The following is a 16,018-nucleotide window of genomic DNA, read 5'->3' as shown; positions in this document are numbered from 1 at the left end:
TATATACATAAGAATCAGTGACTAGGATTCTAGGCAAGCTGATACACGCCTGTAAGCAATGGGAAACTACTGAAAAAGTTAACTGAACACTCCCTACTCTACAGCATCTAGAACTGCACCTCAAGGTAACACATTCCTAAAATAAGCAATCTTTGAGCACTTTGGAGGTCAGTTTCCAAGTATGGACTGAAGAAGAAAGACTCAGAATGGGGATTACAAAATCAATTGTTTATAGGGGCTAGTATAAAGTGGAAACAAATGGAAGTGCACCTACTGGGGCCTGATTGAGGCAAACTACAAAAAAGACCCCTTCTATTTAAGGGAGACAAGCACCTAGGCAGGTCTAGCTGATTGCTGCCATGCAGAAATGAGAACCCAATGTTGCCAGGTGTTTCGGTTCTTCACTAGAAAGTAACATTTGGATTTTGTTAACTATTCTGAAAATGTTATTACTGTGGAAGGCCAAGAAGGTATGTCTAATAATCCACAACTGCCTAAGGGCTGAGAATTTGCAACCTTGGGTTTAAATGTTAAGAGCTAGGTTACACATAAGAGATGGAGGTGACAGACAGACCAGTAAAATATATTAGGCCTCGCTGGAGTAGAGTATTAGAATAGGAATGTAGTATACTACAAATACAGATGGGCAGCAGAGAGTTAATTGTTAATATTCTTTGAAATCAAGAATCCAGGATCGAAGTGCAAGTAGATTGAGTTTCTCAAAACCTAAAAGCAAGTCTCAATTTAGCAATGTCTGGCTCACTAAAGGACTCTCAAAAGATAGCTGAACTCAATATTAATGAATTGAAGACCATACATATCAATTTAAAACTGAGACTCTAAAGAATGGTTCTAAGTGGAAATTTTTCATAGACAGGAATTTTTAAAGATTAAACTAGGGGAAAAGGTTAAAAGCAAAGAAGTTAGTTGTGTTCCAGAAACCAAATCAAAGAGAGGTAAGATGAATCTGGACAAAGACGTTAGCAAAAACAAGTAACAGGAAATACAGAGAACAAGCAGAAAGGATTTTGCAACCAAAAACTATGAAACAGGAAAAGAAGACTTTGGAAGGAATTTAATCTGGGTCACATTCATATTTTCTTAACTCTAACATGATCATTTTAATGTTTCTGAAATCAGGGTGACACTTACAAATCAATGTCATTTCTCTATGCACTTTTCTCAAGAAAAAAAAAAACAGTTCTATAAAGCAACAATGAATCTTATAATTAATGACATCTCTGAATCACGGAAATGTGACATGTGTAGCAGTTCTCCTTTCTTTTTTTTTTTTTCTCCTTTCTTTATAATATAAAATTAAAAAGGGACCAAGGAACAGCAGATTTGAAGTGGCCTAAAGGTAAACGATGCCAATCAGAAATGATGAGAACTCTAAATGAAAAGGAACAGCATAAAGACTTGACCAACCCTAGAAGGTAACAGCTTAAAAAAAAAAGGAAAAGTCTACCAGTGCTTCACAAAGAGTCTATGCAAGGAAAGAATAAAGAGAGACGTATAAAACCACAGTGAAAGCTGTCAATGATAATGATTGGCCCATTCCTAATGAAGATACAAGAGGTAGAGCTTTTTTTTTTTTTTTTTTTAAATAAAGGGACCAGGTGACAGCAAGAAGTAAAAAGCAAAAAGTAAAATGCCAACTAAAAGGAAGGTTATGGTGAAGAATAAAAAAAGATTAAGAGTTTATCGTTCACCAGGGAAGACAGCTAGTTGTTAGGTAAAGGGATAGCTAGAATTTAAGAATAGGTAATATTCTTTTATAATCTTCCTAATTTAAAAAAATCTACTAAATTCTTAAAAGCTCTCTCACAACTCTCATCTTCCCTTCTACGCTAATACTTAGAAAACAAGCACAGACTAATAAAACAGAAAAAGCACATAATCTGTCAGGAAGTTACCTACCTGACAACCTCAAATCCCTGCTCTGTAGCCAAAATAAACAACAAAATCCATACTCTAAAGTTCACCGCTTTATATGGAATAGGCTCTCAGATATTTCTCATTCAAACTGTGAACAGCCTTGGTTATCCATCCAGTTTCATAAAAGATTAGAAGAAGCAAATAATATTAGGAGGGAGCTAGAGAATGTAAGTATACCTGATATCATTAAGAAGTGACAGCTAATATGGAAACAAGAAAATTGACTATAAAAGATTCAACAACTTCAATACTGCCATCTCAAACCATTAGCTGTAGAGGGCAAATCATACTACATACCTCAATAATCCTAAGGCATCACTAAACAATAACTTTGCAGATGATTATCTGAGTGCTCAAAAAAGATCATATTAAGGGTTCTGAACACTCTGTCCACAAATAATTTAAGATGGATAAAACATTTTTTAAAACTCATGTAAGGTATAACTACTTTGAAAACAAAATTGCCTATTTTAAATTCCAGAACTAAAAGCACAGACCATATTTTTGGCTTTGAAAAACATTGGCAATGATAGAGAAGCGAGAAACTTAAGACAAAAAAAATCTCTGAATAACATGTCGGCATGAAAGGCAAAAGATGACAGAACACTAGCAGGCAAGAAGGTCTATGTTTACGTGCTGGCCATGTCAGGTAATCTCTCTGTCACTCCCTTCCACTTAACCTCTTAATAAAAGTCTCAGTTTCTTCCCCTGTAAAATGCAGATACCACCACCATCTATAAGGTACTTTAAAAAAAGTAATTAATCATCCAGAGAAGATGGGAATGAGCAGTGGAGAGAAAGCCAGATGTTTTTAAACATATCCTGGTGCTTTAAAAAAGAAAAAAAAAGGCATGGCTAATCAGCAAGCTTAAAATGAAAACAGCTCAAAAATAACCATGAATCTTGTTTCACATCTTTACCCAAAGACCTGAGCATTATATTTAGGTGAAAAACTATAGTTGTGTCTTGCAAAAATGAATCTAGTTTCTTCAACATTATCATATCTCATTTTGTATTTCTATCTTTAAATGAAAAAGAGGTGAGAGAACACTCACCTTGATTGAAAGTCTTCATTATCTGTGCTTGTCCGAGGACTTATGAGTAGATGACAAATTAAGGGAAAACAACTTTTCGGGGGGTAAAAAGAATCGTGTCTCATCTTTTAGTACAACCCCTCAGCCTGCAGGCCTAACTGACTCTTGCTAGCCTGGCAGTCTCAGACTCTACCAGCTCTGCTCATCTGCAGCAGCATCTTGCCCTGCTAGTCCCCATGCCCCCAGCCCAAGGGACTGTCTCCTTTCTTCCTCTTGGTGGGAGAGCCAGAGGGACTTTAAATCCCTTGGTGGCATAAAACAACCTCAGTTACCAAAGAAGTTAAAAAAAACAATCAAGTCTCCCATTTCCACGTTTTATACATTTGAGAGGGTTAACTAGAGAGACCATTTAAAAGGTAGTAAGCCCTTAAGCATTTAGACACATATTACAAGGGTACAATCCTAAATAAGATCAGTATCAAAGTTTTTCATTATATAGATTAAAAACATCTATAAGATGAAAAGGATATTGTTTCTTCTCTTCCTTTCCTCCTGAACTGTCCCGTTTCTCTTTCTTTTCTATCTTTTCTTTATCATGCCTGGACTCCTATAACGAATGGTGGAATTAGTTGAGGAAGGGAAAACCAAATACAAAAATCAGCTTAAAATCCCTTTCATCACCCACCAGACATTAATTTTTCTTCAGACTTATTTAATATAACACCAAAAGCACAAGCAAAACAAAACTGAATTTCATCAAACATAAAAACTTGTATGCATCAAAGAACATTATCAAGAAAGTGAAAAGACAACCTACAGAACAGGAAAAAATATTTGCATATATGTATCTCATAAGTGTCTAATATCAAGACTACATAAGGAATTCTTACAACTGAGCAACAAAAAGACAAACAATACAATTTTTAAAATGGCCAAAGCATCTAAATAGATTTTTTCAAAAGATATACAAATGACCAACAAGTACATGAAAAGGTGCTCAACATCATTAGTCATTAAGAAAACACAAAATCAAAATGACAGTGAGATACTAATTCACACCCACTAGGATGGCTACAGTAAAAACAAATTAATAAAACAGAAACAGAAAATAACAAGTGTTGGCAAGGATGTAGGGAAATTGGCACTCTCATATATCGCTGGTAGAAATGTAAGCTGTGCAGCCACTATGGAAAATGGTTTGGTGGTTCCTCAAAAAGCTAAACATAGCATTACCATATAACCCAGATATTTCATTCCTGGGTATATACACAAGATCACTGAAAAAAGATATTCAAACAAATAATTCATAGTAGCACACAAATGTTCGTAGCAGCACAAATGACAACAGCCAAAGGTGGAAAACAGGACAAAAGTCCATCAACTGATGAATGGATAAGCAAATGTTGTATATTCGAACAATGGAATATTATTTAGCCATGAAAACAAATGAAGTACTGATACATGCACCACCATGAATAATCTCAAGAACATTACACTAAGTGAAAGAAGTTAGAGACAAAAGGCCACATTATTATACAGTTCCAATTATAGGAAATAGCCAGAGTTTTTGATAAGCTCATAAAGAGTTCATAGAGATAGCAAGCAGATTCAGAGTTGTGAAAAGGCTAAAGGGAGGGAGAAATGGGGAATGACTTGATGAGTATGTGGTTTCCCTTTGGAGTGATGAAAATGTTCTGGAACTAGACAGAGATGATAAGTGCAAAACACTGTAAATATATTAAACGCCACTGAATCATATACTTTAAAATGGTTAATAACATGTGAAATTTTACCTCAGTTTAAAATACTTAAAAAGCAGCCTCCCTTTTAAAACCATCACCTTATAATTTTCAAAAACTTTTTTTAAGAGCTATGAATATATGGCATATATGTTGACTAAATATAATGATGCTTTGTAAACACTTAAGTAATGACTTGCTTACTTTATGACAGATGCATGGGATATATTCTGAGTATTATCCATTAGTATCTAAGAGAATGCACACTACACTTAATTTTAAAATCAAATATAAGATGTAAACATAAGTTTATTAGGAGAAAATGTTATAAAGGTGTGTTGAAAAATGAGAAAGACCTTATAACAGTGTAATGATCAGGCAGAATACATGTGACCACATTTTAATCTCATGACCAAAGAGAAACTACAAGAATTGTTGTGAGAGAAAAAAGAAAACACACTAAAACACACTGAAACTCAATGACAAGAAGTAGGTGTGAGTGGAATGGAGAGGAAGGGAAATTCAGAAGTAATCTTAATTCTACCCTCCCAGCAATTTGGGACTAAACCGCTTCAAGTTCTCCAAGAAAACCTGCCCTCCTCCAAAACCTCCTCTTCCCACCCCCAAATAATTAACAGAAGACTATTTGACTACAAAAAAACCCTGCAATATTGTCTAAATTTTCTAATGGGAGATTTTCTAAGAAAATGTTTCATTGTTCCTTTTGTTCTCATAATTTACCTTTTTGCCACCAGAGGAGATTTTATCCATCTTTTCAGATTTAAATGAGTCGCCGCCTTTTTCTTTGCCTGAAGATTTTGACTTATTTTTTTCCTTGTCTTTCTCATTTGGATAAGGAGACTCACATGGACTTTCACTTTTGTGTTTTGAAACCCCCACTAAAATTATAAAAGAGAATTATGAAAGCCTTTTTCAATTCAGGTTGATGACTACTTGGAAAGTATTAATAAGTCTACCTACTTGTTCCATTTTCCTCTTTCCGCCTCTTGGTTAAGTCCGGTGGCACTTCTCGGTCATTGTTTGAGTGATCCTAGAACCAAGAATTGTGAACTACGTTGATTGAAAGTTTTTGTTTTAAAGTACTACTTTTCTACAAGAAGAGCACAGCTAACTAGCATTGGAGAATATCTGCAGTAGTTTCACATACTTGGTAAAATGACATGATAGGCAAGAAGAGCTGGTAGAGATTATTAGGCTGAAGATCCTTATAACTGTAGAAGATTCAAACACACTTTAGGGTGAAAATACCAGTTAAACACCAAATAATAGACTGTCATGCAACAAACTAGTACTTTAGATAAGGCAACAGACACTACTGTACATGATAATGAACTTTCCAAACTAGTTTTTAAAAAATTACAAACCCTTTTCCGCTCTTTCCTGTCCTTTTCATCTTTTTTTTCTCTTTCTCTGGATCTTTCCCTTGACTTGTCCAAATCTTTCTTGTCCATTTCTCTCTCCTTACTCTTGGACAGTGGTGGAGGAGTATGATTAATGTAGAGCTGTTAAATTAAGGCAATATTACTAAAGATTATTAGTTTTCCAGTATTGACATCATTTGCTCGATTGTTTATTTAACGAAAGACATTTGGTAGTAGGCCCAAAGTCAAAACTGGTCAGCTGCATGGATTATGAGAGGTAAAATAAAAGGGCATGGCACAAATTATGCAAAGACTTCAATTCTTGACCTTGTAAATGTTTATCATTTAAATTCAACCAGTTCACTCCTCCCTCAACTGAGATTTTTATTATTAAATTCACAAGCTACAGTTCCTTATATAGTTCTACTGTGAAGACCTATAGCTACCATCATTACAAGAGTTCATGTGTCAAAAATAGTTACTGGACTTTCTCCACTATTAAAAAAAAAACTCTACACAATCAGAAATTTTAAAAAGTTTTACTATTCACTGATAAGCAACTGATGACAGTGAGGAAAGTATAATATAAAACCTAGCCATGACTTTACTAATAAGTCTTTTCTGCCTCACTATAAATCATGAATAGATTATCCTTTAATCACTGTTATAGTAAAGGTTGCATATTCTCTACTTCTGAAAGCACTCCGGTTTCTGTAAAACAATCATAATTGACTGTAAAATTTGTCTTGTGCTGTGCTGTGTTTAGTCACTCAGTCGTCTTCGACTCTTTGTGACCCCATGGACTGTAGCCTGCCAGGCTCCTCTGTCCATGGGATTCTCCAGGCAAGAATACTGGAGTGGGTTGCCATGCCCTCCTCCAGGGGATGTTCCTGTGCCAGGGATCGAACCCAGGTCTCCCGAATTACAGGTGGATTCTTTACCATCTGAGCCACCAGAGAAGCCCAAAATTTGTCTTACTGGTTCTGAAAAGCTCAGAAAGCCATATTGTCCATTGAGGTTGATGAAACAGACTGAAAAATGATGAATCAATGTTCTCTTTTGCCTATTCTTTCTCCAATGAAAGGCCCAAAGGCCATAAAATAGCCAAAGATCAAGGATGTGCTAATTCTAAATAAGAGGTAATCTTACTTATACAAGTTGTAAATATGGAAATCCATTAGAAAAGAAAATATTAAGGAAATAATCAGACACCTAAACTTGCAGCATTTATAACTGTGCTATAAGCTTGCATTTAAGACATTAAAAATTACGCAGAATACTGAACATAACTCATTATATAACTACACAATTCTAAATATACCTTGAGAATGAAAAGAACAGTGAGTCAAAAGTCAAATATTTTTCCATAAACAAATCCTTTGGTATTCAAAGGAATACAGAAAAAAAGACGGCCATCAGTTTGAGAATTAACACTTGTTTTTTAACACCACCAAATATTGTCAATTCAGTTTGCTCAGAAATACTGCCACAGCAATGCATAAGTAGATTCTTTAAAAATTCAATGTATATAAGTTGATGATCAACTGAAATAGACAAAATGTTTATTAATAACAAAGAGCAAGAGAATGAGAAACAATCATAAAAGTGTTTGTCCAAAAGGTACTCTTGCTGGATACATGCCCTAAATGACACTAAGATTTTCTAACTGAGGAGTTTATTCACCTTAAGTCAATATTACTCATGAAACTGACAAGACAAAGAAAGCAATATTATTGCAATACACATGCCTGTATGCAGGCATGCACACATGCACACTCCTCCACAAGAATGAAGTGTACCTAACTTGAATTCTGTATTGCAAGGAATTGGGAAACCTAGAAATTCTTAGCTTAGAAATGTACCAGTTCTATTCCTTCTTTCTATCCTTCTAAGAATAGTTCTGATGACAATACTCTTTTCTACAAAAACAGTCTCTCATTTCCTATGGCACAAAATAATTTTCCTTAGCTTGAGTATTCCAAGCTCTTCACAATCTTTGCACAATTCTATTCTACTATGGACTAATCCAATGTACTCTAGGCTGTGGCTGCTGCTGCTCCCTAACACCCTGCACTTCCCAGCAGGTGTCTTCACTGGAACAGGTGTTCATTTTTACCTTAATCTCTTAAACTCCTACTTTGACTTCAAAAGCCATCAGCACTTCAACATTCCCTCAACTCCACAAATCACTGTCCAGTGAACTCTTATTTTATATTAGCCTTTTTGGTGGCACGTATTCCCAATTAATATCATGTCATTTACTTTTGTCCATAACACAGTTTGCAGGATGACAAGGAAGCTAATTTCCCTTTTTCTACTTTTACATACTTCCCAGTGCCTTGTACACACAGTGAGTACTCAATACATATGAAGATGGCCTGACATGTAGGTTCAGGTTTGGTTGTAGACCCTTGTTTTAAGACGATGAACAGAATTAAAAGCTGAAGTTTATTTTTTGAGGGGGGTTATCGCTCCCCTCTGAAATTACAGAGAAGCTTGGTTTAAAGGAGCCTGCTATTCATACTTTATCCAATGTAAGTGCTAAGACTGCTAAATAAAAACACAATGGACCAAAACTAGAAACATGCCAACTGGAAACTGGGGGTAGAAGGTGAACTGACAGAAAAGATTTGGATACTAATTCATCTTGAAAAGCCAAGTCCATGTATTACTTTCACTATGGATTAAAAAATGAAAATAGCGACTATTATATTAGAAAAAAAAGAGGATCCTGGACAAAGTATAACTAAAAGATGAAACTAAAGCAGGGAAACATTTTTACATGTATGTACAATAACAAAGTGACCTGAAAATATAGACACATACCTTTCAAATCCTCTAAAAAGTAAAAGCTACCACAGAAACAGTGAGTTTATTTATAGATCATTCATATTAGAAAGCACTCAAAATCCAGAAAAAAAAATTTTCTAAGACATTCATACGCTAGTAAACTTTCCTAGACACACAAAAAGCAACATCAACTACTATGCAGACTGGTGAACTTTGGACGCTTTAACAAGTCCAAAGGCATAGAAGTTCATTTTAAATATGTACTGAACATCTAATCATACTGTCAGGCACTAAGGATCTGAAAAGTGGTATGAGTCACAATTTTTACAAGTGTATTCATATGCCATTTCTAAATGTTCCAACTGAATATGGAATAAATCTATTGAATTTTAAATGCCCACAAAATCACTATCTGTTTTTTAAGGGGATGGAATCACCCCTTAATCACTATAATTTAAAAAATAAGACAAACACACGGAAGAAGTTAAGAATGCTTTCAACTACTATTGAAATATGAGTGCTAGGAATCAAAGAACTATTTTTTTGCAACTTTTTTTTCATGGTGGTAAGAATACTTGAGGAACCTTAATTTTAGTACAAGTTCTGGTGCTAACAAGTTATACGCCACTGGGAAAAGGTCAGGAACTTTAGTCTGTTATTTGTTAAAAAAAAAAAAAAAAGACACTGCTACTTGCCCTACCTGCCTCACAACATCTATGATGAGTATGAAATGAGATAACATATGCTTATCTCATATGTTTTATTTTCAAAAGGCTTTCACAAAATGCAAGGAATCATAATCTTTATCATTGATTAAAAAATCCAGTTAAGTATAACAGCAGGTTTCCAACTGCTTCAAAATATGTTCCAGGAAATATTCACAAGATAACAATGTAAATCCATGAATTTAAAACAGCCCACACAAGCCACTGACGGTTAAGACTGACATACATACACAGTCCCACTCTGGTTATAAAAACCTACTATACTGGAATACATCATCAATAGAGCAAAAATTTTACTTTAAAAGAAACCATTCGCACTTAATACAGTATATTCTAAAAACAATGCTACAATTTCAGGACACAGGCATATTGGCTAATCTAAGCTGTTAAAAATTAGTGCTTACTTGCCCAATATCCACAGACATTTCAATTTAAAGCTATAGTTCTAAAAGCGGTTAGTACTGTCAACTGGCTTTGTTCCAAGATATCATTTTTTACTGGTTCACCAGTAAGGAATCATACTTAGCAGATATAAGAGAAGGCAAAGTAGAAAATCAAAGTGAAACAGGGTACAAATTTTATAATAATAAAGACAAAATAACATGAACATTGGACAATTCAACTATAATCATGAAATGAATGAATTCTGTAATAAGATACACAAACTGCACATTATTTTTAGTAGCAGAATACTCAAGAATAGGCAAGAATTAATACTGACAAGTAAACACAAGCATTGAGTTGAATATTCCCCTCCAAGAGAAAGATTAGTTTACATTAACCATACTTTTTGATAACATGCCACAACTACCAAAAAGGTAGCTCGGCAGACGTGACATAAAATGGGTTGACGTTTATGGGTTGAGATGGGCTCAGTTTTTAGAAGAGTTATGTGAAAGCATCAGATATATCTTTTGGTCTTCTGGGTTATCTAAAAAAATTAGAAAACAGTCTGACAGATTTGTTTTGAGAAATTAAATAAGCCTACTCCCCCTCAAAAAAACCAACTCCCTCCGCATATCTTAAACTTATTTTCAGATTTTGAAGCATAAAAGGATAAGGCATAACAGCAAGCAAGGAGAGATTATAGAAAGGTTGCCACATTACATAACATTTTGTAACAATTTCACTAAAGGGATCATCCCCACATCATCCACTGTTTCAGTTTATGATAGGTATTTTTAAAGATTATTCCACTAGCTTACTGAATTTACTAGGGTGAGGGTACCTACTAAACAAATGAAGTAACGAATTTTTCTTTGTTTTACTTAGGCATGATGATTTTAAAAGACTCAAACCTTTGCTGAAGACTCCTTGAGTTCGATGAGACTGTCCTGTAGAAAATGAATGGAGATGACAGGTGAGCTGGCATAGTTCTCAGAACCCAGAGGAACTTTGGGAAGTATGGCTGTAACCTGGAAATAAACCAGCTACTTCTTGTGAGGATAAATCTCATGATGTCATTATTATATGAATATCAACAGTAAAAAAAAAACAAACTATGTAATGGAATTGTAATGTTAAAAAAAAAACTTAATTATATGTACTCATTGCAACAAATAAAAATCTTTCTCTGCTCAGAATTTAAAAATAAATGTCAATGCTACATTTTTTCATAATACTGTATTTAAGCTACAAGTAACATTAAAAAGCTTAAGAAAGCAAAATATTTTTTCTCCACAAAAAAGCTTAAGATAGTGGAGATCACAACATTGTCTTATATTTTCATAGTTTTTCTTTAATAGGGAGGTTTCAAACTTTACTTGTGACTGTCATAAATATACACAAATTTTATTCTAGCCAGAAAACTCAGTGGCATTACATTAACAAGAAAACAAAATATATTCTATAAAAGAGTAATTAACTCTTTTCTTTTTGCAAAGTGCCTCTAACTGTAAATCTCATACCTCCCACACAAAAAAAAGACGTTAAAAAAAAAAAAGAAAGAAAATGAAATTACGGTATTCAACCACAGTGCTCTTGATGAAGAATTAGTTAACTTACAGGTTTAAAAGTTCAACGTACTGCAAATTCAAAGATTCCATGAAATTAGATGACTTTAGAATTAAAATTAAATATGGAGCAAGGAATGGCTACCCTGAGTCTTCAAGAAGGCTACACCCACGATTTTGTGCTGCAGTTGAATGCCTGGGGTTTCTCTTTGCTGGGTGGTAGGATTGGATGCCACATCTGCAAGGTTCAACTTGTTGGGAACCCAATGGGTATAAACAAACCTCCAAGGGAAGATACAACAGAAGCTGCATGCTCACTGAATATACACAACTACAGGAGAACTGATCACCAAGGAGACTTTAAAATGGAACTCCTTTCAAGACTCCTTCTTAGAAGGCACACATCGGTATGATGCTCATCAAGAAGCTTGATGAATTCAGAGGTATCTTGTTTATCCTGTATCATCCAGGAAGTCTTCAGTGATATATATTCTTCAATATTTATGCCGGAAAATAGGCTTCATTCTGCTGCAAAGATTCATTTGCTTGTAGCTACCATTGCACTCCAAAAAAGACTGCTTAAAGCAGTGAGGCACTTCTGGGAAAAATCTCTCTTGCACTTTGAAACACTACAAAATTAGTGCTAGGTCCTTGAAGTTTTAATATTCTCATAGGAAAAATACTCGATAGGAAAAAAATATCAGTCCACCAAAAAAAAAATCATCATTTTCTAATGCAATATAAAACCTCCAGTGGCTCCAGTGAATACTTGGCACAAGACTTGAAGGAAGTCAGGACACGTATTCCAAACAGGTGAGCCTAACATGGACGCTGCCTTCCTCAGGCTATACTAACCTTTACTGTTGAGGAATGTGATGGAGAAGGATGGGTATCAATTTTGCGACGTTTCTGTTCTGTTGGGATGAAAAGATATATTCATAATTAAGGTATGTTTCCACTTTTCCCAAACACTTAAAAAAAAACACCAACTTCTAAGATTCTTAAGTATTAGTTTCTCCCTAGTTAAGTCCCTAGATAACTTGCCAAAACAAGAACCAACTTTAAATTATAACAACCAAAGGTAAACAAGTAAAAAGAAAGACAAACTAAACTTGCCCCTTTCAGGCTCTGCAATATCTGATCGGGGAACAGGTGACTTCAAGGACCCAGAAACTGGTGTTTTCTCTCCTCCTTTAACATTTTCCTTTGATTTCATTTCCTTTGCTATATCTCGTTCTCTGGACGGCTCCTTCTCTCTTTCCTTTTCTTGAGTTGACTTTGATTCTACATTCGGGACAGTGGTCTTGAATTTCTCATCTTTAGCTTTTTCTTCCTTCTTGAATTTTTCTTTCTCTTTGTCAGATTTAGGTGTTCTTTCCTTCGTCTCTCTTGCTTTTTCATCTTTATTTGGCCGTTCTTCCTTTGGTTTTTCTTTACCATCTTTACCAAGTACTCGGGCCTCTGGAGTAGTAGCTGGAGTCTTTTCTTTTTTCTCTTTTTCTTTCTCTTTTACTTTTTCTTTGTCATTTTCTTTAACAGTTTTGCTGCTTAAGAAGGAAAACATGAGATTTTAAGATAAAATGGCCATAAAATATATTCAATGTTATAAATCATAAAGCATTTTTTTTACTGACTTCAAAAATTTCAGAACTAAGAGTAACCCTTTGAAAACTAAAGGACAACTTTAAGACAAAAGGGAAGTACTTCTTTATCCAATAAATAATAACTAAATTCACAAACAGCAGATTAAGAAAGAGTAACTAAAGAGATGCTGGGCCTTTTTGTATATGTTCATAATCTTTGAGGATTAAAAAGTAACAAAAACTATCCCATAAGCCAACCAAGGATGCTATAATCAGGAACTGGATCACTTAGTTGGATGGATCACTGGTCTAAATCAGTGTATGCTTCTTTCATATTAATTATTCTTACCTAGACTGTCCACAGCAAACACTCAATCCTAAAAAAAATTTTTAAACTTCAACACATACATTCCCCTGCATATTCCAGTAGAGGAAACAAAGGCAGTTTCAGCATTATAAAAAATGTGAGGAAGGTAAGCATATCATCAAACAGCAGTATACACAAAATTTTTAAGTCCAACATAAGTGAGTTTACTAGTATTCAACTATCATCCTCTTTCATTCATGTCTAGTGAGGTTGGTTAATCATATAAGAATTCAGAATTTTGGTCCAGAGCACAGTGTTCCTACCTGTTAGAGCCACTATTTCCATTACTTGAATTCCCTTTTGGTGTGGCACTAGAAGCTTTATTAACAGCTTTCACACCACACTGAGATCTCTCCCTTGATTTATCTGAAATAAAGGTAAAGTTTTATTTGACAAGCCCCAAGATGTAAATAAGCTACAATGTCACAGCAAAATGATTAAAGACTAGATAGAAAGAAACAAAGGGGTGATCACTTCTTGGCAGTAACATACTACTACTTAGGAAACAAAAAAGTAACACTAAGCCAGCATTTTACTTGTCATGGGATACAAAACATATCAGTTTCCTGGAACAAAATATATTACTTATAAATTCGTACAAATAAGCATACCAGTGTCCTCGGTACTGCTTTCGTCTGACTTGGATACACTTCCAATCGACGATGAAGAAGGCCCACCGCCAGGCCCATTTTGTACACTGGCAACTGCATTCCTCGGAGGGGGGTCTTTGTGATGAAACTCATTTTCAGGTATCATGTATGACTTTCTACTTTTCAACTGCCCAGAGTAGCTGAAAGTCGCACAAAGTGTTTAAATATACAAATACAAATCAAAAGGCACAAACATGGGGTTCAAAGAATAAAATTAGCAAGTTATTCACTCTGATACTTGATTCCAAAGAATAAAATAATATTAATTTTCAGTAAGTTCCTGGAGGTCTTTATGGAGAGCCTAGATGCTTTCTTAAAAATAAAAATTTCAATGTAAACTAATCCTTCAACTAAAATGCCTTTTTCCCACTATTGAAGATCTGATAATTCAACTGATGATAAAACTGCATTTCCTCCAAGCCAAAATATGTTATGTATGACTTTTGAAACTCTCATCCAGTACAGACCGGAAGCTAATAATCAGAAGCGACAACTCTCACCAGCCTGTGGGAACATGATCGCATAATCTCCCATAATCTCCTGAAGTAAGGCAGAAGATAAACTTCAACACTGTAAAACATTTTAGAGTCTTCAGAATCCTTCTGTAATCTAGTCTCATAAATCACATTAAAGTATAATTCTGTTACCCCATAGCCAATGCATATAGATCTGGCCTCTTCTCTTTTTCCTCTTGGCAGATTTTATGCACTCTTCTTTCCAAAGCCTGACCCAGATTCAAAACTTTTGGGTACCAAGGAAGTATTTTTGTCAGCACAATCAAGATATTCCTGATGTGAGTATATTCGCCTGTTTCAAGGCAATGCACCGATGCCTACAACAAACATTTTAAGATCTGTTATTATAAAAGTGGCAGTATGAAGAAGAAAAAAACACCTTTGAGAAATATAAATTTTTTTCTTACCTTGGTTAGTTTGTAATGCCATTTGTGTACAACATGTCGAAAATTTTCATAGTCTAATTGATCAGCTTTATTTCCACCATCAAATCCAGTTGCTCGTAATATAGTAAGGAATCCTGGATAATTTCCACATTCCTAAGGGAGAAAATAGGCTGTCACTTTTAAAGAAAGATTCTGTCCTCCAAAATAGCAGAGGCTGAAACTGAAGTAGACTAATGATTCCATGGGAAAATATGATGTGTATCTGAATTATAGGTAGTTTTCACAGAAAGATTAAGTTTATTCAGTGACATTCATTTGAAATGTCAGTTTGAGATAGGATAAAAATATAGTACTTTTTAATAATGAATGAACTGTGCTTAAATTTTAAACATTGTTTTACAACTGAATCTTGAACTCAGCTTCCCTTTTAAAACCAAACAACCCAGAGCTTACTGGAAGTGGTCATTATATACATGGTAAATGGGTAAAATTTAATAGTATTTGTTCCTCATACCTTCTCATATGTGGCTCTATCACTGTGCCACCTGGTCACAGTCTCTAACATGCAGCAAAGGAATCTCCCATATCGACTAGCTTCATTTTCAGTACAGCTTGCGACTGTGTAAATTATATCAGAGAAAACCTACAGAAAACAATGTGTGAGATATGAAGACAGATCAAGTTCAAAATATTAAAAGACCATGTAATACCAATCATAATAAACTAAACAGGTAGGTTTAATCAAAATGCATCATCCCCTCTTACATTCACAATTCCAAGACTTTTAAAGATTTTGGCTTTTGTGAGAAAACAGTACATTTATAAAGCAACAATAACAACAAAAATCCACTTTTATAAAGAAAGCTGATTTACAATGACAGAAGAAAAAAAATATCATTATTACTACATCATAACTTTTTAACAAAGACTTAGCCGTAGATATTAATGGGGTTACGG

The 16,018-nt window shown here is 34.6% G+C and overlaps 1 protein-coding gene across 11 annotated transcripts in view; it reads right to left on the bottom strand.

Annotated features, from left to right (window-relative positions):
• THOC2 (THO complex subunit 2) overlaps window positions 1–16,018 on the bottom strand; it is a 113,183-nt gene that overhangs the window by 5,312 nt on the left and 91,853 nt on the right. For 3 of the 11 annotated variants that reach the window (XM_065916641.1, XM_065916642.1, XM_065916647.1), the window contains exons 26-38: window positions 15,576–15,704; window positions 15,083–15,214; window positions 14,808–14,992; window positions 14,122–14,300; window positions 13,774–13,876; window positions 12,677–13,107; window positions 12,416–12,474; window positions 10,907–11,023; window positions 6,097–6,234; window positions 5,693–5,762; window positions 5,453–5,610; window positions 3,503–3,579; window positions 2,994–3,039 (exon numbers count right to left, since the gene is read on the bottom strand). In XM_065916641.1, the coding sequence (XP_065772713.1) occupies window positions 3,012–3,039; window positions 3,503–3,579; window positions 5,453–5,610; window positions 5,693–5,762; window positions 6,097–6,234; window positions 10,907–11,023; window positions 12,416–12,474; window positions 12,677–13,107; window positions 13,774–13,876; window positions 14,122–14,300; window positions 14,808–14,992; window positions 15,083–15,214; window positions 15,576–15,704 (1,806 nt within the window). In that variant the 3' untranslated portion in view covers window positions 2,994–3,011. The other 8 variants (XM_065916644.1, XM_065916645.1, XM_065916643.1 and 5 more) reach the window with 7 other exon arrangements.

Source organism: Muntiacus reevesi, chromosome X (genome assembly GCF_963930625.1).
Source record: "Muntiacus reevesi chromosome X, mMunRee1.1, whole genome shotgun sequence".
Taxonomy (NCBI): domain Eukaryota; kingdom Metazoa; phylum Chordata; class Mammalia; order Artiodactyla; family Cervidae; genus Muntiacus; species Muntiacus reevesi.
Note: the sequence above shows the minus strand (reverse complement) of the source record. Positions and strands in the feature narration are given on the sequence as shown.